The sequence below is a fragment of the Eubalaena glacialis genome, chromosome 11 (assembly GCF_028564815.1).
Source record: "Eubalaena glacialis isolate mEubGla1 chromosome 11, mEubGla1.1.hap2.+ XY, whole genome shotgun sequence".
NCBI lineage: Eukaryota > Metazoa > Chordata > Mammalia > Artiodactyla > Balaenidae > Eubalaena > Eubalaena glacialis.
In genome coordinates, this window is record NC_083726.1 from 51,723,186 (window position 1) to 51,747,259 (window position 24,074).

Consider the following 24,074-nt stretch of genomic DNA (forward strand, 5'->3'; position numbering starts at 1 on the left):
GCTGTGGCTTCTCTTTTGTGGAGCACGGGCTCTAGGCACGCGGGCTTCAGTAGTTGTGGCTCGCGGGCTCTAGAGCACAGGCTCAGTAGTTGTGGCACGTGGGCCTAGTTGCTCTGCGGCATGTGGGATCTTCCTGGACCAGGGCTCAAATCCGTGTCCCCTGCATTGACAGGCAGATTCTTAACTGTGCCACCAGGAAAGCCCCAAAATATTAGCAATAATTCTTAATCTCCTCAAATATGTACTCAATGTTCCCATCTCCCTGATTTTCATATACATGGGTAGATAGACAGGTTTTTAAAAAACAGTTGGTTTGAATTAGGATCCAAAAAGAAGTATTCATTGCTTTTGGTTGTAATGTCTCTTAAATTTACCCATTCTGGTTTTTGTTTCCAAGTTCTTTATTTGTTGAAGGAATCAGAAATCAACTACATTTTTGTCATAATCTAAATATAGCATCACTTCTTCATTAATATACAGCCATTTTCTTGATTTGCATCTCACCACTATTTAAACTCATTGAGTCCCTAACAATTGCCTTTTGTTATTGTGACGCCTCAGCTGCCTAATTTAAAATGTTCCTACATAAAGTGGCCTGAAACCATCCTAAACTGGTTTACTCCATTTCTGGCGTTATTTTGTCATCTTAGATGCAAGTTGCAAAACTGTCCAGAAATAACACAGGGCACTCACTCTGGGTTACCTGAAGAATGAGCTAGCTGGAACCAATTTCTCCCCTTTCTCCTGGTGAATGGGACCGCACCCCAGCTCACCTTCCTATGGGCCAGTGGTTGTTTTCATCTAGACTAAAGTTTCAACTGAAGCTTCCCACAGGTTCCTGGGTTCTGGGCAGCTGGGTTCCATGTACTTGGTAACTGCCATTTCCCACAACTCCCATAAAGAGCTGATGGCCACATCCAGAATGCTTGGTGCCCATTGACAAGGCAGTGCTCGCACTTGCCCTGTAAAGGAGAAGGGCAATAAAAGGGCAGGGTCTTCCCACTGGCACACACACCCACGCTGAATGGCCAGCAGAGTGCCCAGCAGTAACTAACACTTAACTATATATATCAAGGTTTACCAATCAAATGACTCACCTAGAATTTTATGCAGAATATAGTTGGTGGCACAGACTGCAAAATACGTGTAAGCTATCCAGTAATACCCTATTCATTTATGTCAAAGCCAGCTCTGACAGGTGATGATATATCACAGTGTAGAAAAAGTTAGACTTTTGACTGTCCCTCCATTTTTGGTTACTCTGCATCCTGGTGCTTCTCTCAGCAGCTGCTTGGCAGCCCATCACCAGCCTGTTGGCCACAACTAAAGTAGAACCCTGGAAGAAGTGTGTAAACCACGAAACAGAGCCGTTGAAGCCTTGATGTGGAGGATTCTCAGCTGCCAGTATAAATTTGAGTCTAATGTGGAAGATGTTTATACCCTAGGATGTTGATTTAAGCATTCCAGTGTGTGGTAGATGGTCTTTATTCTCTATGTATGGAGCTTCTTCTTCCTCCACTGAGGCAGTGGAGGCAATGGGTACGTCCCAGAGCTCCCAATCTGTGGCCAGAAGTGAAGTAAGTTCTGGCAGGAAAGGACACATTGCTTCCTACATTTCTCTACAGACATTTCATTTTATATTCATTATAATTCTTCATCGCACACACAGATAATTGAATTGTTAATTCAAGCTTTTCTATTCCTCCTTAGTTAAGGGTCTCATATCATAAATGAACAGCTGCTTATTGCAGAAATGTGACTGTATTAATGCTTCTCCAGGATACAGCCTGACTATAAAAGCTGACTATTTTGATCAAGTATCTACTGGACCATTTCATTGTATCCTTAGGTACAGCAAAGAACAACTCCGTAACCATTCACAGCTCCCAGGCCCAAGGAATAAAGCAAGAAATGCTCAAGAACTTTCAGCATGTCATAAGCAAATAAAACCCTTTGAATTCTGAGACTTCATATTTGCAACTTTGATGCAGTCAAAATACCCAACCATGTGAAAGGTGTCCCATGACATCTTTCAAGCCAATGCTTTAGGCAGACCACACTCACAAATGTTTTCCTTCATAGGAGCATTAAATGGTGAAATTTAGCTCACCAGAGTGTGGCAACCTGGCATGTGCTACTGAAATGTAACTTACATGGCTCCTAGTCTCAAGAACAGCGGAGAGATAATCATTCAAACGTCTGTTTTACTATCTGTGTATTTGTGAATAAGATTCACAGATTTTGTGAATAAGAGTCACATTTTAAGACGCAGTGGAACAATAGGTAAGGGATTCCAGATTTCCAAGCCCCACTTAACCGTGCATATATTAAAGTTTGCTCCAACGGTGAGTTAAGTCAGCTTTTCTATATTGAGAGTGAGCTTGCTTGTAAAGGCTGAAAATAGGAATTGCGGAGCCCAGTCTCTTTGTTTACGGCGTGACTCTGTCCACCCATATCGCCTCCTCAGCGGTGTGTTCAGTCCACGGATATTCGTGGCACACTCACAAAATGCTGGGCAAGCACTGTGCTAGGCAGGGACATTGTCTAAAGGGCCCGCAGTGCCGGCTGGGTAGCTCGCTCACAGATTTAAAACATAAGTCATCAGTCAGAGAACCCCTTCCCTGACACTGATGACAACGACATCCCTGTATTAGAATGGTATATCCTACTAAGGAAATGCTACTTCCCCAAATCATTATTTTCTGAGACCCAGTGCTTTGATGATGATGTTTGGAATTTCTTATTTTATGTATGAATATATGTGTCTTTTTACTCTGCTTCTTCCGAAGAAACCAATTACGACTCGTTGGCATTTATTGCAGATGAGCAAGAAAGTTCCGGAGCAATTATTTACACCGTGGAGCTGAAGCGCTATGGGGGGCCCCTTGGCATCACGATTTCAGGAACTGAAGAGCCTTTTGATCCTATAATCATTTCAAGCCTCACTAAAGGAGGGTTAGCTGAAAGGTAACATTCGAAGCAGCTGCTACAATTACCTGTCTGAAATGGGTTTCCTTCCTCACAGCCACATAAAAGCATGCTCCCCTCTCCTGCTTGGTTATCTGTTGACTTTTTCAACTCTGCACAAAGGATTGATCTTAGAGCTTGGGAACTCTCAGGCAGAGCTCTGACTTGATTTTGAGGGGTATGTTATAGGCAGTGAAAAGTGTCCTGGGCTTAGCATTGATATTAGTCTCCAGAAATGTGTAAACCGACCACAATTGACTAGAGGTAAATTTATATTGTGTCCATTTTGAGAGGAGGAGGGTAAAGTTCAAGGAGGTTAAAAGGTTTGTCCAATTCAATTCAGCAAACATTTCCTGAGCCTCTGTTACCTGACAGGTACCGGGCTTGGCTGCTGAGAGGATGACAGAAGCTTCGTCTTCAAAGATTTCAGGAAACAGTGCAGTGACTTAATAACATCTTGAAATTTGGAATGCCCATTTGTTCCTTTGGCAATTTGTTTCCATTGGCATGCACCCCACCCCCATTATACTGTATTTCTTTCCAAGACATGTTGTAGGACATATTCCAAACCCCATAACCCGATCTGTCCTCCAGTAACCTAGCTCGGGAGTGCACACACACTGTTCATGCTGACACTTGAAGACACTGGTTTGCAAAACAGAGATATAGCATCACAGAATTTTGGAGCTGCAAGGTACCTTAGAAATCAGCTCATCCAACATCCTCATCTGTCAGGTGAGGGCACCGAGGCAGCTCAAAAAAGGCTGCCCTGTTGGAATTTCGTATTCTGATATTAACAGAGACACCTATGATACGGTATTCTTCAGGTGTCCCCCTGTCCTAGGTTTCTCTGTTAGACAATGAGGAAAAGATTAATGTTGATCTGATTCAGCAACCTCCTGGTCAAGTGTTCTATGGCTTACAGCATGGCTCTTTCATAAACTGGAGACTGTTGTTTGTTTTTGTTTTTTTTTTTGGCTGTGCCGTCGCACAGTTGTGGGATCTTAGTTCCCCGACCAGGGATTGAACCCAGGCCACGTTAGTGAAAGCACCGAGTCCTAACCACTGGACCGCCAGGGCACTCCCCGGAGACTCTTTATGGAAGAATGAATTGATCTCTTTTTTTTTTTTTTTTAAGGAAAAAAAAAAATTCCTTGAGAGTAGATGCATTGGTAGACTTGTTAGGCAGCCCCTCATAATCTGTGTGACCCAGTGTCACCTCCGTTGCCCCAGTTGCTGCTGCCCAGCACCGCTGCCCACCGACCCCAAAGCAACCTGGGGTCGGACCACTCAGTCACAAGCAGGCTGTGAGCTGGGCTTCCTTCACTCAGGATATTTCAAGTGAGCCAGCACCCCAGAGGCTAGCACATGGGATTCCCACTCTACATCCTTCAACCCAGGTGGAGAGATCTGAGTGTTTAAACCTTTCCTGAGTTTGACTACTGTGAGTCTGCTCTTCCCCCATCCTGTGCTTCCAAACAAAGATAGATATGGTGAACATCAGAATCATAAATTCCAGTCTGCTGGTTCAGAATCGGGTGAGAATGGGACGAGAAGGGAAAAGATCAAAGGTTTATCTATTGATCAATAAATTAATTTTCTTTTTCCACATTTCAAGCAGGATGTTAAGCCCTTTTACATGTGTTTTCCTATTTAGCCCTCAGAGCTTCCCTGTGAGATGACTATCCCCATTCTAGTGAGGAGGAAACTGACACCTAGAGAGGTGAAAATAAGGTGCCCAGGTCACACAGCTGGTAGGTGACAGAGTTGGATTCAGATTGATTCCTGGCAATTCCCTGGCAGTCCAGTGGTTAGGACTCCACGCTTCCACTGCAGGGCACACAGGTTCGATCCCTGGTCGGGGAACTGAGTTCCTGCAAGTCGTGCAGTGTGGCAAAAAAAAACAAACAAACAAAAAAAACTGATTCCTGAGTTCAGCCTTTTTCAGTTCTTGCAATCACCACTGGGAGGTGGCGGGGGCCTGCCACACCAGGGTCTTGTGTCTAAGCCTTGCTTCCGGTAAGCTGGGATACTGACTGATTGTGTTCAACACTTCTAAGTCTGTAGAAAGAAGGACTGCTCCATGCTAAACATCACTACTGTGATCGTCCCATTTTGTTCGTTTCCTTGGGATTTTTAAGAGGGTTATCAAATGACTCAGCTTTCTTGGAATTTAAAAATCCCACAAGTCCATTTTAAATACTAATTAAAACATTTTTTCTGATTTTATTTGAAACTAAAAAGTAATTCACAACACGCAGTTATCTTGTAACATTGCTCAGGAGAAGGCAAGGAGTGACTTCTAGAGACCCTTGCCAAGTCTTTATTATTATGAATAAATAAAGTATATCAGGGAACTTATATTCAGTAGCATTCAGGGATTATTTCTACCTTTCCTATTATTATTTGGTGTTTCAGAACTGGCGCGATACACATAGGAGACCGAATCCTAGCCATCAATAGCAGCAGCTTGAAAGGGAAGCCTCTGAGTGAAGCCATCCATTTGTTACAGATGGCAGGAGAGACTGTCACCTTGAAAATTAAGAAGCAGACAGATGGTGAGTGGGTTGAAAGCCACAATTAAGGATTTGCAGTGCATTTCCTTCCCTAAAAGAATGTGCAAATGTCTACGTGTTTGTTTCTAGGGAAACACACAGCCAGGGAGTGTTGGCGTATCTTTGTATTTAAATTTTCTCTGGTACTTAAGCTCCTTTTCTGTCTTTAAAGCCCAGTCAGCATCCAGTCCCAAGAAGTTCCCTGTTGCCAGCCACCTGAGTGACCTGGGAGATTTGGAGGACCCGTCTCCAGCACAGAAGCCAGGCAAACTCACCGATACGTACCCCTCCACTGTGCCCAGCGTGGACAGTGCCGTGGACTCGTGGGATGGCTCCGGAATAGAAGGCAGCTATGGGAATCAAGGTATGTCCTCGCCGTGGGGTACAGGAAATTTGTCATTGGTGAAGCTCAGGTTTCTCAAAGATCCACCTCTGCTCCGCGAAAAGAATATCTTTATTTGACTTGTGTCTGCATCATTGTAACCATAGTGAACACATTGAATATGGTGGCCTTTCATCTCCTCCTCCTTAATGCTAATAAGTTGTGAACATCTATCCAACACTAGCAGCCCCCCGTTAGACCTACCGCCGTCCAAGTGTTGGATCCATAGCTTGTCCTTCGAGCACAGTTTAATATGAGGCAAACCACACAATAAATTGGGTCACTGAAGACCGGCCCCATTGTCTTACGTTTTTTAGCAGGCTTTCCACAAAGATGGAATGAGGAGGGCAGGGGATGTGCAAAGAGATGAGCCAAAGATTTGTGACCCCATTTATTCCTGCCTCTTCCTGACTTTTCATAGAAACGTGTAGGGGTTTCCCCCAAGGCTCATCATTAGAGAGTTATAATCATAGTATATTAAAGTATATTGTAGTTCTTTCTTCACAAACAGCATCTTCATGGGACGAAGTATAACCCACATGAAAAGGTAAACCTCACTAACACAATATAAACACACAAAAAGTATTAGACTGAAGACAGAGTATAAACTAAATGCTTCCTTTAGAAATATGTTTCCTTCTTAACGATACTTAGCATCCAAAGAGAAGTGTGTCAAAAATTCTCTGTATTTCTCCTTATCTGAGCCTTACCTTCTCTTTTAACACCCTGTATAAACTCCAGCCTCCGAATCCCTTTTCTGCTCTTGGTTTAAGTCAAAGAATAAAATACATCAACAGTTTGGAGAACATGTGTTCGGGCGGGAGGGTTGCTTTGTAGTAACTTAGGTAACCACTTTTGAGGAGGGTCTGTATCCAGTTTGCTCTCTTCCTGGTTCTAGTTTTTTTCTCTCACCCTGCCTCTGCCTATGTCACTTTCTGTTAAATCCCAAGAAGGATGGACAAAAATGAAAAGAAATGATATTTCAAAGTTATCAAGTCATTACTTGTTAGAGATGATATTGGAGTTTGGTGGAGAAAATATTTTGGGGGTTTTTTTTGTTTGTTTTATTTTTTAAAAAACAAGAAAATTTTATTTAATTTTTAAAGAAAATTTGATTTTACTGGTTTATTCTTATTCAAGACACTATATATTTTAACAGCTTTTTTTTTTTTTTTTTTTTAAACATCTTTATTGAAGTATAATTGCTTTACAATGGTGTGCTAGCTTCTGCTTTACAACAAAGTGAATCAGTTACACATATACATATGTTGCCATATCTCTTCCCTCTTGCATCTCCCTCCCTCCCACCCTCCCTATCCCACCCCTCTAGGTGGTCACAAAGCACCGAGCTGATCTCCCTGTGCTATGCGGCTGCTTCCCACTAGTTATCTATTTTACATTTGGTAGTGTATATATGTCCATGACACTCTCTCACCCTGTCACATCTCACCCCTCCCCCTCCCCATATCCTCAAGTCCATTCTCTAGTAGGTCTGTGTCTTTATTCCCATCTTGCCACTAGGTTCTTCATGACCTCTTTTTTTTTTTTTTTTTTTTTTTCCCTTAGATTCCATATATATGTGTTAGCATACTGTATTTGTTTTTCTCTTTCTGACTTACTTCACTCTGTATGACAGACTCTAACTCCATCCACCTCATTACAAACACCTCCATTTCATTTCTTTTTATGGCTGAGTAATATTCCATTGTATATATGTGCCACATCTTCTTTATCCATTCATCCGATGATGGACACCTAGGTTGCTTCCATGTCCTGGCTATTGTAAACAGAGCTGCAATGAATATTTTGGTACATGACTCTTTCTGAATTATGGTTTTCTCAGGGTATATGCCCAGTAGTGGGATTGCTGGGTCATATGGTAGTTCTATTTTTAGTTTTTTAAGGAACCTCCATACTGTTCTCCATAGTGGCTGTATCAATTTACATTCCCACCAACAGTGCAAGAGTGTTCCCTTTTCTCCACAACCTCTCCAGCATTTATTGTTTCTAGATTTTTTGATGATGGCCATTCTGACCGGTGTGAGATGATACCTCATTGTAGTTTTGATTTGCATTTCTCTAATGATTAATGATGTTGAGCATTCTTTCATGTGTCTGTTGGCAATCTGTATCTCTTCTTTGGAGAAATGTCTATTTAGGTCTTCTGCCCATTTTTGGATTGGGTTGTTTGTTTTTTTTTTATTGAGCTGCATGAGCTGCTTGTAAATCTTGGAGATTAATCCTTTGTCCGTTGCTTCATTTGCAAATATTTTCTCCCATTCTGAGGGTTGTCTTTTGGTCTTGTTTATGGTTTCCTTTGCTGTGCAAAAGCTTTTAAGTTTCATTAGGTCCCATTTGTTTATTTGTGTTTTTATTTCCATTTCTCTAGGACCTGGGTCAAAAAGGATCTTGCTGTGACTTATGTCATACAGTGTTCTGCCTATGTTTTCCTCTAAGAGTTTGATAGTGTCTGGCCTTACACTTAGGTCTTTAATCCATTTTGAGTTTATTTTTGTGTATGGTGTTAGGGAGTGTTCTAATTTCATACTTTTACATGTACCTGTCCAATTTTCCCAGCACCACTTATTGAAGAGGCTGTCTTTTCTCCACTGTATATGCTTGCCTCCTTTATCAAAGATAAGGTGACCATATGTGCGTGGGCTTATCTCTGGGCTTTCTATCCTGTTCCATTGATCTATATTTCTGTTTTTGTGCCAGTACCAAACTGTCTTGATTACTGTAGCTTGGTAATATAGTCTGAAGTCAGGGAGCCTGATTCCTCCAGCTCCATTTTTCGTTCTCAAGATTGCTTTGGCTATTCGGGGTCTTTTGTGTTTCCATACAAATTGTGAAATTTTTTGTTCTAGTTCTGTGAAAAATGCCAGTGGTAGTTTGATAGGGATTGCATTGAATCTGTAGATTGCTTTGGGTAGCAGAGTCATTTTCACAATGTTGATTCTTCCAATCCAAGAACATGGTATATCTCTCCATCTGTTTGTATCATCTTTAATTTCTTTCATCAGTGTCCTATAATTTTCTGCATACAGGTCTTTTGTCTCCTTAGGTAGGTTTATTCCTAGGTATTTTATTCTTTTTGTTGCAATGGTAAACGGGAGTGTTTTCTTAATTTCACTTTCAGATTTTTCATCATTAGTATACAGGAATGCAAGAGATTTCTGTGCATTAATTTTGTATCCTGCTACTTTACCAAATTCATTGATTAGCTCTAGTAGTTTTCTGGTAGCATCTTTTGGATTCTCTATGTATAGTATCATGTCATCTGCAAACAGTGACAGCTTTACTTCTTCTTTTCCGATTTGGATTCCTTTTATTTCTTTTTCGTCTCTGATTGCTGTGGCTAACACTTCCAAAACTATGTTGAATAATAGTGGTGAGAGTGGGCAACCTTGTCTTGTTCCTGATCTTAGTGGAAATGGTTTCAGTTTTTCACCATTGAGGACAATGTTGGCTGTGGGTTTGTCATATACGGCCTTTATTATGTTGAGGAAAGTTCCCTCTATGCCTACTTTCTGCAGGACTTTTATCATAAATGGGTGTTGAATTTTGTCGAAAGCTTTCTCTGCATCTATTGAGATGATCATATGGTTTTTCTCCTTCAATTTGTTAATATGATGTATCACGTTGATTGATTTGCGTATATTGAAGAATCCTTGCATTCCTGGAATAAACCCCACTTGATCATGGTGTATGATCCTTTTAATGTGCTGTTGGATTCTGTTTGCTAGTATTTTGTTGAGGATTTTTGCACCTATGTTCATCAGTGATATTGGCCTGTAGTTTTCTTTCTTTGTGACATCTTTGCCTGGTTTTGGTATCAGGGTGATGGTGGCCTCGTAGAATGAGTTGGGGAGTGTTCCTCCCTCTGCAATATTTTGGAAGAGTTTGAGAAGGATAGGTGTTAGCTCTTCTCTAAATGTTTGATAGAATTCGCCTGTGAAGCCATCTGGTCCTGGGCTTCTGTGTGTTGGAAGATTTTTAATCACAGTTTCAATTTCAGTGCTTGTGATTGGTCTGTTCATATTTTCTATTTCTTCCTGGTTCAGTCTCGGCAGGTTGTGCATTTCTAAGAATCTGTCCATTTCTTCCAGGTTGTCCATTTTATTAGCATAGAGTTGCTTGTAGTAATCTCTTATGATCGTTTGTATTTCTGCAGTGTCAGTGGTTACTTCTCCTTTTTCATTTCTAATTCTATTAATTTGAGTCTTCTCCTTTTTTCTCTTGATGAGTCTGGCTAATGGTTTATCAATTTTGTTTATCTTCTCAAAGAACCAGCTTTTAGTTTCATTGATTTTTGCTATTGTTTCCTTCATTTCTTTTTCATTTATTTCTGATCTGATCTTTATGATTTCTTTCCTTCTGCTAGCTTTGGGGTTTTTTTGTTCTTCTTTCTCTAATTGCTTTAGGTGCAAGGTTAGGTTGTTTATTCGAGATGTTTCCTGTTTCTTGATGTAGGCTTGTATTGCTATAAACTTCCCTCTTAGAACTGCTTTTGCTGCATCCCATAGGTTTTGGATCGTCGTGTCTCCATTGTCATTTGTTTCTAGGTATTTTTTGATTTCCCCTTTGATTTCTTCAGTGATCACTTCGTTATTAAGTAGTGTATTGTGTAGCCTCCATGTGTTTGTATTTTTTACAGATCTTTTCCTGTAATTGATATCTAGTCTCATAGCGTTGTGGTCGGAAAAGATACTTGATACGATTTCAATTTTTTTAAATTTACCAAGGCTTGATTTGTGACCCAAGATATGATCTATCCTGGAGAATGTTCCATGAGCACTTGAGAAAAATGTGTATTCTGTTGTTTTTGGGTGGAATGTCCTATAAATATCAATTAAGTCCATCTTGTTTAATGTATCATTTAAAGCTTGTGTTTCCTTATTTATTTTCATTTTGGATGATCTGTCCATTGGTGAAAGTGGGGTGTTAAAGTCCCCTACTATGATTGTGTTACTGTCGATTTCCCCTTTTATGGCTGTTAGTATTTGCCTTATGTATTGAGGTGCTCCTATGTTGGGTGCATAAATATTTACAATTGTTATACCTTCCTCTTGGATCGATCCCTTGATCATTATATAGTGTCCGTCTTTGTCTCTTGTAATTGTCTTTATTTTAAAGTCTATTTTGTCTGATATGAGAATTGCTACTCCAGCTTTCTTTTGATTTCCATTTGCATGGAATATCTTTTTCCATCCCCTCACTTTCAGTCTGTATGTGTCTCTAGGTCTGAAGTGGGTCTCTTGTAGACAGCATATATATGGGTCTTGTTTTTGTATCCATTCAGCCAGTCTGTGTCTTTTGGTGGGAGCATTTAATCCATTTACATTTAAGGTAATTATCGATATGTATGTTCCTATTCCCATTTTCTTAAATGTTTTGGGTTTGTTATTGTAGGTGTTTTCCTTCTCTTGTGTTTCTTGCCTAGAGAAGTTCCTTTAGCATTTGTTGTAAAGCTGGTTTGGTGGTGCTGAACTCTCTCAGCTTTTGCTTGTCTGTAAAGGTTTTAATTTCTCCATCAAATCTGAATGAGATCCTTGCTGGGTAGAGTAATCTTGGTTGTAGGTTTTTCTCCTTCATCACTTTAAGTATATCCTGCCACTCCCTTCTGGCTTGCAGCGTTTCTGCTGAAAGATCAGCTGTTAACCTTATGGGGATGCCCTTGTGTGTTATCTGTTGTTTTTCCCTTGCTGTTTTTAATATGTTTTCTTTATATTTAATTTTTGATAGTTTGATTAATATGTGTCTTGGTGTGTTTCTCCTTGGATTTATCCTGTATGGGACTCTCTGTGCTTCCAGGACTTGATTAACTATTTCCTTTCCCATATTAGGGAAGTTTTCAACTATAATCTCTTCAAATATTTTCTCAGTCCCTTTCTTTTTCTCTTCTTCTTCTGGGACCCCTATAATTCGAATGTTGGTGCGTTTAATGTTGTCCCAGAGGTCTCTGAGACTGTCCTCAGTTCTTTTCATTCTTTTTTCTTTATTCTGGTCTGCAGTAGTTATTTCCACCATTTTATCTTCCAGGTCACTTATCCGTTCTTCTGCCTCAGTTATTCTGCTATTGATCCCATCTAGAGTATTTTTAATTTCATTTATTGTGCTTGTCATCGTTTCTTGGTTCCTCTTTAGTTCTTCTACGTCCTTGTTAAATGTTTCTTGCATTTTGTCTATTCTATTTCCAAGACTTTGGATCATCCTTACTATCATTATTCTGAATTCTTTTTCAGGTAGACTACCTATTTCCTCTTCATTTGTTAGGTCTGGTGTGTTTTGACCCTGCTCCTTCATCTGCTGTGTGTTTTTCTGTCTTCTCATTTTGCTTATCTTACTGTGTTTGGGGTCTCCTTTTCACAGGCTGCAGGTTCGTAGTTCCCGTTGTTTTTGGTATCTGTCCCCAGTGGCTAAGGTTGGTTCAGTGGGTTGTGTAGGTTTCCTGGTGGAGGGAACTAGTGCCTGTGTTCTGGTGGATGAGGCTGGATGTTGTCTTTCTGGTGGGTTCGTCCACGTCTGGTGGTGTGTTTTGGGGTGTCTGTGGCCTTATTATGATTTTAGGCAGCCTCTCTGTTAATGGATGGGGCTGTGTTCCTCTCTTGCTAGTTGTTTGGCATAGGGTGTCCAGCACTGTAGCTTGCTGGTCGTTGAGTGAAGCTGGGTCTTGATGTTGAGATGGAGATCTGTGAGAGATTTTCGCCGTTTGGTATTACGTGGAGCTGGGAGGTCTCTTGTGGACCAGTGTCCTGAAGTTGGCTCTCCCACCTCAGAGGCACAGCCCTGATGCCTGGCTGGAGCACCAAGAGCCTTTCATCCACACGGCTCAGAATAAAAGGGAGAAAAAATGGAAAGAAAGAAAAAAAGAGGATAAAATAAAATAAAATAAAGCAATTATAATAAAAAATAAGAAAAAAAATTATTAAGAGTAAATTTATTAAGAAAAAAAAATTTTTTTTAATTTTTAAAAATAGATTTATTAATTTTTTATACTAAAAATAAGAAAAAAATTATTTAGAAAAAATTTATTAAGAAAAAAATTTTTTAATTTTTTAAAATAAAAAATATGAAAAAACTTATTAAAAATTTTTTTAAAAATAGAAAATAAGGAAAAAATTATTAAGAAAACATTTATTAGGGAAAAAAAAATTTTTTAAGCCAAAAAAAAAAAAAAAAACAAAAAACAAAAAACGGACGGACCTAACCCTAGGACTAACGGTGAGAGCAAAGCTATACAGACAAAATCTCACCCAGAAGCATACACATCTACACTCACAAAAAAAAGGAAAAGGGGAAAAGTTAATATATCCTGCTCCCAAAGTCCATCTCCTAAATTTGGGATGATTCGTTGTCTATTCAGGTATTCAACAGATGCAGGCACATCAAGTTGTTTGTGGAGCTTTAATCCGCTGCTTCTGAGGCTGCTGGGAGAGATTTCCCTTTCTCTTCTTTGTTCGTACAGCTCCCGGGGTTCAGCTTTGGATTTGGACCCGCCTCTGCATGTAGGTCCCCTGAGGGCGTCTGTTCCCCGCCCAGACAGAACGGGGTTAAAGGAGCAGCTGATTCGGGGGCTCTGGCTCAGTCAGGCCGGGGGGAGGGAGCGGTACGGAGGAGGCGGGGCGAGCCTGCGGCGGCAGAAGCCGGCGTGACGTTGCAGCAGCCTGAGGCGCGCCGTGCACTCTCCCGGGGAAGTTGTCCCCGGATTACGGGAGCCTGGCCGTGGCGGGCTGCACAGGCTCCCGGGAGGGGCGGTGTGGAGAATGACCTGTGCTCGCCCACAGGCTGTTTGGTGGCGGCAGCAGCAGCCTTAGCGTCTCATGCCCGTCTCTGGGGTCCACGCTGATAGCCGCGGCTCGCGCCCGTCTCTGGAGTTCGTTTAAGTGGCGCTCTGAATCCCCTCTCCTTGCACGCCGCGAAACAAAGAGGCAAGAAAAAGTCTCTTGCCTCTTCGGCAGCTGCAGATTTTTTCTCGTGCACCCTCCCGGCTAGTTGTGGTGCGCTAGACCCTTCAGGCTGTGTTCACGCAGCCAACCCCAGTCCTCTCCCTGGGATCCGACCGAAGCCCGCGCCTCAGCTCCCAGCCCCCGCCCGCCCCGGCGGGTGAGCAGACAAGCCTCTCGGGCTGGTGAGTGCTGCTCGGCGCCGAGCCTCTGTGCGGGAATCTCTCCGTTTTTCCCTCTGCGTCCCTGTTGCTGTGGGATCCGCGCTGATAGCCGCGGCTCGCGCCCGTCTCTGGAGCTCGTTTAGGCGGCGCTCTGAATCCCCTCTCTTTGCGCGCCGCGAAACAAAGAGGCAAGAAAAATTCTCTTGCCTCTTTGGCAGCTGCAGTCTTTTTCCCGGACTCCCTCCCGGCTAGCACCGAAGCCCGAGCCCCAGCTCCCAGGCCCCGCCCGCCCCGGCGGCTGAGCAGACAAGCCTCTCGGGCTGGTGAGTGCTGGTCGGCACCGCTCCTCTGTGCGGGAATCTCCGCTTTGCCCTCCGCACCAATGTGGGTGCGCTCTCCTCCGTGGCTCCGAAGCTTCCCCCCTCTGCTACCCACAGTCTCTGCCCACGAAGGGGCTTCCTAGTGTGTGGAAACCTTTCCTCCTTCACAGCTCCCTCCCACTGGTGCAGGTCCCGTCCCTATTCTTTTGTCTCTGTTATTTCTTTTTTCTTTTGCCCTACCCAAGTACGTGGGGATTTTCTTGCCTTTTGGGAGGTCTGACGTCTTCTGCCAGCGTTCAGTGGGTGTTCTGTAGGAGCAGTTCCACGTGTAGATGTATTTCTCATGTATCTGTGGGGAGGAAGGTGATCTCCGCGTCTTACTCTTCCGCCATCTTGCCCCTCCCTCCTTAACAGCTTTTTTGAGATATAATTTACATAACATAAAGTTCGCTGTTTTAAATGCACAATTCAGTGTTTTTTTAGTATATGTACAGAGTTGTGCAACCATTACCATAATCTATTATAGAACATTTAGTGACTCCAAAAAGAAACACCATACCCATTAGCACACACCCACCCTCTCCACCCAAACCCTAGGTAACCACTAATCTACTTTCCGTCTCCATAGATTTGCCTATTCTGGACATTTCATATAAGTGGAATCATAATATGTGGCCTTTTGTGACTGGCTTCTTTCACTTAGCATAATATTTTTAAGTTCATCCATGTTGCAGCATGTATCAGTACTTCATTTATTTTTATGGTTCAGTAATATTCCATTTTATGAGTAAACAGGTGGAGAAAATATTTTGAACACCCAAAAGAGGATTGGGACTTTCACTTATCTGGCAAGTAATTTTTTCCAAGTCCAAATACCTTGTGACAAGTTAGCTATGCCACCAAATAACAGCTATTTTCATTACCAGGGAGTTGATAAATTCCCAGAGGACACTCTGGATAAAGGACCCAAGTCAAATTCTATCAGCGTAGACTGAGGTTTATTTCTTAATGTGTTTGTTTATTGTTTATTTATTAATGTGGGAACTTTTTTGTTACACAGATTTTGGTGAGCTATTGATTATGAGTTCTGCCCCTAAGTGATATATGAGAACTTAACTTAACTCTGTCCTCTTACACAATAAAATCAGGCCCATGATTAGCACACTGAATATAAGGCCTATCCCTCGTTTATAAAAGATGAAGAACCATGTATTATTTATGAAGGATTTTGAAAATTTGAAATCCTAGACAGAGAATAGTAGTCATAATTATTGGTATGATAAGTTTGGCATTTATAAATTAAAAATCATTATGAGTTTGAAGAGAGATTAGAGAGATATAGAAAAAATGGCAATTGGGATAGAATTGACATCCTCCAAGGTGATGAAAAATTGGTAACAATACCTTGTATTTGTAAAACACTTTAGAGTTTACAAAGCACTTTTACATAACTCATCTCAAGTGATTCCCATAAGGAACACGGAAGCTGAAATCACAGGATTTCGGTATTGGGAGAGAATTTGAAGTCAGCTAGTCTGGCGTCCAGTGCAGCCCTTGACGTCCTGTCCAGCCTGGCTGCCCGCCGTCATGCTGCACGGCCTAGAGCGCCCAGAGTGACAAGTTGCTGCCTAACTGCTAAGGCAGCTCTCCCAGCTCCCCGTACTTAGTTCTGACAGCTCGGAGTTCTCCCTTGTATTGAGCTAAAATCTGTCAGCCTGTAGCTTCTGCCTATTTGTTCTAGTTCTACCCTCAAGGTCATTCCAAAGTAAAGCCTCCTCGACACTTGACAACCCTTCAGCTGCTCAAAGACAGCTCTCATGCTTCTCTTGAGTCTTTCCTTCTCTAAGCAAAGTAGCCCCAGTTCCTTTCACTGTTCCTCACATAACTTACTTTTGAGTGTTTTTGTCATCCTGGGGGCCTCTCTTCTGAATATGTTCAAGCTTAACTCTATACAAGTGTAGCACTCAGAAAGGAAAGTCATACTGTAGTATGGCAGCCCGGAGCAACTCAAGCCTGCCGCCTTCATCATTGGAAATTGTAGAACCCATCAGCGCAGCCTACCTCACCATAAGAGTTTTGGTGGGAAAAAAAAAAAAGAATTTTGGTGGGCACGTCCTAGTCACTCATTTTGATCTTATTGTTTACCAAGATCTCAAAGTCTGTCTTTTTCCCCTTTACTTGTGATATTGGGTTAAACCAGATCTCTCCAGATAGTGCTTGTGAAGTTGACTTTTTTTTTTATAAATTTATTTAATTTTATTTATTTGTTTTTGGCTGTGTTGGGTCTTCATTGCTGCATGCGGGCTTTCTGTAGTTGCGGCGAGCGGGGGCTACTCTTCGTTGCGGTGCGCGGGCTTCTCATTGTGATGGCTTCTCTTGTTGCGGAGCACGGGCTCTAGGCGTGTGGGCTTCAGTAGCTGTGGCACACGGGCTCAGTAGTTGTGGCTGGCGGGCTCTAGAGCGCAGGCTCAGTAGTTGTGGCGCACGGGCTTAGATGCTCCACGGCATGTGGGATCTTCCCGGACCAGCACTCGTACCCATGTCCCCTTCATTGGCAGGTGGATTCTTAACCACTGCGCCACCAGGGAAGCCCGTTAAGTTGACTTTTTAAAGGAAGGCATAGAACCGTACCTTTTTTCCCCTGTGATATATCATGTTGTGAGATGTAGATTATCTTTTCACCTTGTCCACGCAGCCTCTCAGCACACTCTCTCTACCATATCTCAAGAAGACTTTTACCTTTAAATCTATAATAGTTGCTCCATTCCCAGTAGGATGTTGTACCTCCGTCATGCACATCTTCCTCCTTGGGCTAGGAATTCATGTCTCTGCAGCCATGTTCCTTATTGTTCTCTGCTTCTACTCCAAAATGTCAAGCTTGCCCCATTCATTCATTAAGTAAATATGTAATGACTGGCACAATAAAAGCCAATATATGATGGGTATACAATGTTGGACAAAAGAGGTATGGTCCTTATTCTTGTGGAGGAGGTTACCCAACTGAAGGGCCAGACAATTAACAAGTACCAACAGAGTGAATTTTTACTTAGTTAATGAAAAGGGAAAAAGGATGGAGTAATCAAAGCTGGTGGAGAAAGAAGGACTGTGTTTAAAGAAGTCTCACAGTGGGATGACTCTCAGTTCTATTGATGCACACCTTTTCTAGTCTGCTTCTGGGCCAGCTTCTTCCACTCCCCATTCTCTTGACTCTTATACTATTCATGCCTTTCTGCCTTATCAAGAGCTTAAGCTTTTGGCCCCCTTGTCTTAGTTATTCCTCCTTCAAACTCTCAGAAAACCCTATGATTGCTTTCCTTAGAATTTGCAAAGGTCAATCAATACAAGAGGAGACTGACAAATTGATGGTACCTGGACTGTCATACTCATGGACGGTGAGGCTCTTGTGACGTCTGTAATTCTTGACTCTTAAGTCAGGCAGTCTGATCCTGTCATATATATTCTTTAGGTAGTTCTCTCTTTTGAGTTTATTTTTTCAACTTTATTGAGGTGTAATTGACAAATAAAATTCTATGTAGTTAAAGTATACAATGTAATAAGATTTGGTATACATATATATTGTGAAATGATTACCACCAAGTTGATTACCACATCTCTCACCTCGCATAGTTACCATTTATGTGTGTGTGTGTTTGGTGAGAAGGCTTAAGGTCTCCTTTCTTAACATCATGTATACAATACAGTACTAGTAACTATCATCACCAGGCTGTGCATTACATCCCCAGAACTTATTCATCTTATAAATGAAAGTTTGCACCCTTAGACCCACATCTCTCATCTCCTGCTCCCCAGCCCCTGGCAACCACATACTACTCTCTGTTTCTATGAGTCTGACTTTATTTTTAGGTTCCACAGATAAGTGAGCTCACATAGTATTTGTCTTTTTCTCTCTGGCTTATTTAACTTAGTATCTTGTCCTCCAGGTTCATCCATGTTGTTGCAAATGGCAGGATTTCCTTCATTTTTATGGCTAAAGCATTTCCCTTGTATATATACATATATCCCACACTTTATCCATTCATCCATTGGCAGACACTTAGGTTGTTTCCATATCTTGGCTATCGTGAATAATGATCCAATGACATAGGAGGAAAGCCATCTCTTCAATACAGATTTTATTTCCTTCTGATATACACCCCAAAGTGGGATGGCTGGATCCTTTTTGAGGTCATTATGATCATTTGTATTATCTCAGAAAAAAGAAAACAACTCCATTTCATCCAGGTTTTCAAATATATTTGCATATCATTATATAATCTCTTATTTGATTCTTGTAATTTTCTTGGTTTCTATAATTATATCCCAAGTATGGTTCTACATTTGATGTATTTGCCCTTTTTTTTAACAAAGAACTGACTCTTGCATTTATTTAATTCCGTTCTGATTTTTTAAAATAAATTTTTGCTTTTAATTTGATTAACTTTGTTCTTCTTAGATTTTGTTCTTTTTATGACTTGAATACATAATTCATTTATTTCCATGCTTCCTTATAGTTTTCATAAAAGGTGATGGTAATTGATCAGAAAGACACCAACATGTACAGTCAGAGAGTCCAGCTCTCCTTGAACGTAGTTAGGTAACACAACATAGTACGTACAAAGAGTAGCACAGAACAGGAGACTCAGCAGGATTTTCTCCATTGGGGGAGGGTTATTTTTCTCTTCCATTTCTTTTCTGATCTCTACAAGCTCATGTTTCATCTCCTTCTATCATTTTGCCTTGCCCAGTTTTCCTTGAGCTCTCATATCTCTGATCTCTTGTTTTACAGAGATGTGTATTTTTTTAATTTTGTTGTGATGTATTTGGTCATATTCATCATTTGCTCCATGGCAGTCTTTTTCTCATGAGTGTCCTTCATCTGTTATGGCTTTGTATTTCTGTGCCTTCTCTCCTTTGTTTAAATATTAACTTGGTATATGTCTTATGCCAGTTACTTTTAAATTACTGCTTATGTTTAAATGAGATGACTTTTTCCTAAATTGGAAGGGCGCAAAATTTACCCCCAGTTCACGGTACCTGTGATGAGTGCATTCTTCCTCAGCCGGCAGAGGGCAGCAACTGCAGGCCGCCACCAATGTAGAATTCCGCTCTGCCAGCCTGGCTCACTGGGAGATTGCTTCATGCAGTCTGTGGCATGTCTGGAGGTATCTCTCAGCCCACCTCCCTGGCTTTTCCCTGGTGCCAAACTGGGTCTAGGGCACTTCCTGCCACCAGTCAATGCAATCCATTCTAGTGTTCCAAACAAAGCATTGTTGTTTTGCCTCATGCCATGGCCCCTGCTTTGGAGGACTGGGCCTTCTCCAATATCTCTGGTCAGAGGTGTCTCCTCTTGGCTTCTTAGCACCACACCCCATTTGTCTTTCACGGGATTTGGTAACTTTCCCCGTGTATTATGGTTCAATGTTCTAGTTTTGCTGAAGATGGACTTTACATTCTGTTCTTTGTTTTGAGGTGATTTCTAAGAGAAGGTAGATCTATCTTTGCTCTGCCATTTTGAAACCACAGTCTCCTCTAAATGCATTGAATATTTCTTGGCAAGAACAATTACAAATTGTTACACAAATGTATGATTTGATTTTCTCATTCTTAGCAAAATTGGGGCTTTAGGAAATAAATTTGGCAGGAAATTATCTGGCTCGCTCTCCTGTGCTAAAATTGGCTTTCAAAAATAAACATAACGGCAGGAGCTACAATCCCAAAATTGTAGAGTTGAAGATTGATTTTCAAAACCATTCTCTGATTTTAAACTTTATGAATAAGAACCAGCATCACTTTTCTAAATTAATAGTGAATGTGAATTAAGAGCTACAAATGGAAGGTATTTATCTGCACAATATTGTGGTACTAAAAACAATATTGAGCATCCGAATTTTACAAATATCTGAGGTGTAGTTACCCTAAAAATAAAAATGATTATACCAAGATTCCATCAACTTTCAGAAGTACCTACATTTGTGAAGACCTATTTTTTCATCATGCAACTGAATAAAAATTAAACATTACTCTCAGTGAAAGGAATCTAGACTGAATTTTATACCTTGTGTTAGTTTTCTTGGGCTTCTGTAACAAAATACCACAGACTAGAGGCTTCAACAACAGAAATTCATTTTCTCACTGTTTGGGAGGCTAGAAGTCCTTGATCAGGTGTTGGCAGATTTCGTTTCTTCTGAAGCCCCTCTCTCCTTGGTCTGCAGATGGCCACCTTCTCACTGTGTCCTCACATGGCCTTTCTTCTGTGTACCCACATCCCTGGTGTTTTGTGTGTGTCCACATTTCCTCTTCTTATAAGGACACCCATCTGATGGGACCATAGCCCCACCCTTATGACCTCATTTAACTTTAATTACCTCTTTAAGGCCCTATTTCCAAATAGAGTCACATTAGGGGTTAGGGCATCAACTTATGAGTTGGGGGTGACACAATTCAATCCATAACATCCCTCACATTATTATACAGAATATAAGACCAGATACTGAAACCTAGATGTGAAAGAAAGAAAGAAGGAAGGGAGGGAGGGAGGGAGGGAGGGAGAAAGGGAGAAAGGGAAAGGAGGGAGGAAAAAAAGAAAAATGAAAAGGTTTCCAGTTCTAAATAAGAAGAGTAACTACTTAGGAAATACATTTTTAAATTACTTCTATCTTTCAATTTTTTAATCAATTTAGAATTTTAAATCTAGTTTACAGTATCATACCTGTTAATTTTATGTGCTTATTTACATCATCACTCAGTAAAAACAAAGTCTAATTATATTTCTGGCAATTGATTTTTCTGGCACCTGGGCTGCCTCATTTATTTTATTCTTTCCATGGCTTTTAAGTTTGACTCCTAGTGTAAAGGGATATTCCTCGGGGCCTGGTAACATCTTCTCAACTGTGGCAACCAACTTACCTTTACCCAAACCTAATTTCCCTCAGATATTCCCTATTTTAAATTACACTGTCATCAACCACCTGCATCAGTTAGGGATTGGATTCACCTGCGTATAAAAGAAAATACAGATGATGGTGTTTAAACAAGATAGAGGCTTATTTTTCCCCCACTGTAGGGCAGAGCCTGAGGAGGCAGGTAGCCCCACTGTGTTATCAGGACCCAGACATCCTCCTGCTTTCTACTAGCTCAACATCTCATGTCTCTCCATTCATTGCCATTGCCTTTGTTATAAATCCTTCATCAGGTCTGAAATATTTACTTCCTCATTCATCTTACTTTGAGCATCTTACCGTTCCGCGTTACTATCAATGACCTTTAGAAAACCTAATTCGAACAATGCCACTCCCTTTAAAAAAAAACTCTTTTGATGGTTCTCTCTTGCTGTCGGATGAAGCCAAAGGTCCTTAGTTTAAAACACAGAGTTCTTTGTAATCCAGTCCCCAACTGCTTTATCGATCTCAGATCTCATCTCCTGACACTTCCCCACAGTACCTTTTACTCCTCATCCTGAACTTCTCACTCTTCTCTAAGCAAGCTTTGGTCTTTGGTACCCTGATAGCGCTAGGTGTTTTGATGTTAATCAGTCCCTGCCTTTATCAATTCTAAATCTGTTGGGAAATAGAAATTGGAGTCAGCAATGGATTAAAATATCAACATCTTAATTTTTTTTTTTTTTTTGACAGAGTCGGGGGGTTGTTAGAAAATCTGGATTGAATGTACACCCAGAGTCAGGATTGTTATTTCCCTACCCCAACCCAGGTCTGATGTTGGGACTTAAGTAAGGGGAAAGTCAGATCTACAAAGCAAACTCTAACCCCAGCATATCAGTTGGATTTGACTTAGCTGAATAGAACTAAAAACCCTAATACTGCAGTGACTTAAATCAAAAAGGAGTAGGCATTTCAGAACTAGTATATAATTCAACAGTGTCATCAAGGACCCATGCTCTTAAGTGTTTCTTCTCTATTATGCTTAGCACTTGCCTTCCATCCTTGGGTCTATCACATAGTCCAAGATAGTTATTGGGGCTCCAGCCATTTCATCTACATTCCGGGCAGCAGGAAAGAGAGTTGTAAGGAGCCTTTCTGGAAGTTTTGTTTACATGTCATTGGCCAGAACTTTCTACATAATTAAATTAACACAACTTCAAGGGAGGCTAGGATATATAGTCTTATCCTGAGCAGTAATATGCCCACCCTCAAAACTGGTATTCTAGTAAAAAGATGAAGATAAGAATGGATGTTTTGATAGGCAATTAGTAGTCTGCCACAGTCAGCTAACCGTGCAGTCTTGGCCTCCTGCCTCCTTTGAGTTCAGTGAGCCCCAGGAGTGGGACCCAGGTTTGCTTACCTCACGGTGCAGCAGCAGTGGGAGAGAATGGGTCTGGAGAGAGCCAAGAAGGGCCCAAGGGTACATTCCCAGTGCTCTTTTCCAGAACTGGACCATTGGGTAAATCGCTGCTCCTCCTCTGGGGAGGATTAAGTACAGATGGTAAGAGGGACCAGAAAATCGCTGGACTACTGCTCCCTCCATGAGAGTGAAGCGGGAACCCACTGACGGAACATGAGGCCAGGGAGCAGCGCTTATCATGAGTGCACCTTTCCAGCCCCTCCTGCTAGGCCTGCACTGCTTCCGCAGTACTTCCACTGGTAAATGCCAGCTTATCCTCTAAGTCCCAGCTTGTATGTTGCTTTTCCATTGACACCTTTCATGACCTGTATTCTGACCCCCAGACAGATCTCTGTTCTTTTCTGTCAGTGTGTTCAGTCTGAAAGGATAACACTTCTCACATGCTATTAGAATTCTCATTTTCTATCTATGCCTGTTTCTCCTCCTCTTTCTCCCAAACCTATACTAAACTGTGCAGTTTGGGAGGACAGGAGCCTAGTTTTATTATCTTTACATTTCAGCTCCTCCTGCAGTACCTGACGAGTCTTAGAGGTGCTGGAACATCTCCTGAATTAGCAATGCTGATTTCCTACTTTCCCTGTTTTATAATAAGGAGACTGAGATCTTGACAAGTTGAGCGACTTAGTAAATAATAAAAGTAATGAACATTAAATGAGGTTTTCATTAAAACCTCATTGTGTTCCAGGCATGTTCATGAGTGTTTGTGTATGTTATTCTCCTTAATTCTCATATCAACCTGGTGAAGCACGTGTCATGATCCCTATTTTACATGGAGGTGAGTTGGCCAAGACTGCAGAGCAAGGAAGTGGCAAACCTGGGATTTGAACCTAGGTCTTCTCTTACTTCAGTCCCTGTGCTAGCATAGCATGGAACAGACCCAGGTCTTCTAAGTTCAGGCCTAACGCAAAAATATTTGAATTGTATCCCCTTTTCGTGCCCTGCTTTGTTGTAATGCAATAATCGTTTAATAATGCTTATTAAGACAAGGCATCCTTGGTATAGAGAGACACGCCTTTCGGCAGGGAGGGGACATTTTCCTAGTACTGATGCTTCATATCTGCTCAAGGCCATCCTTACACTCTTGCCCAAGTCACCAAGAACTACTTACAACAGTTGGAAGGAAAATCAGAAAGTTAATCTGCTCTGTTTAAAACATGTTGGAATTTCCCCTGGGAACGGAATGGTCATATGGGTTAATGCCTGTCAGAAAAGGATGCTCCTCCCGAGGACACAACCATTTAGCATTTGGCTTTTAGCAAGTTTAAAGCTGGGTAAGGGAAGTGAGGCGCGGGCTTCCCCTAACTCTTTTTAAGAGACTTCATGTAAATATTTGGGGGTTAATTTGTTTGGTTCAGAAAGAGAAGATGCATAGCCTGTCAGAT

At 41.4% G+C, this 24,074-nt stretch overlaps 1 protein-coding gene across 6 annotated transcripts in view; it reads left to right on the forward strand.

Moving 5' to 3' along the window:
* GRIP1 (glutamate receptor interacting protein 1) overlaps positions 1-24,074 on the forward strand; it is a 721,542-nt gene that overhangs the window by 663,541 nt on the left and 33,927 nt on the right. For all 6 annotated transcript variants that reach the window (XM_061206276.1, XM_061206277.1, XM_061206278.1 and 3 more), the window contains 3 exons: positions 2,823-2,967; positions 5,386-5,525; positions 5,695-5,886. In XM_061206276.1, the coding sequence (XP_061062259.1) occupies positions 2,823-2,967; positions 5,386-5,525; positions 5,695-5,886 (477 nt within the window). The remainder of the gene's footprint in view (positions 1-2,822; positions 2,968-5,385; positions 5,526-5,694; positions 5,887-24,074) is intronic.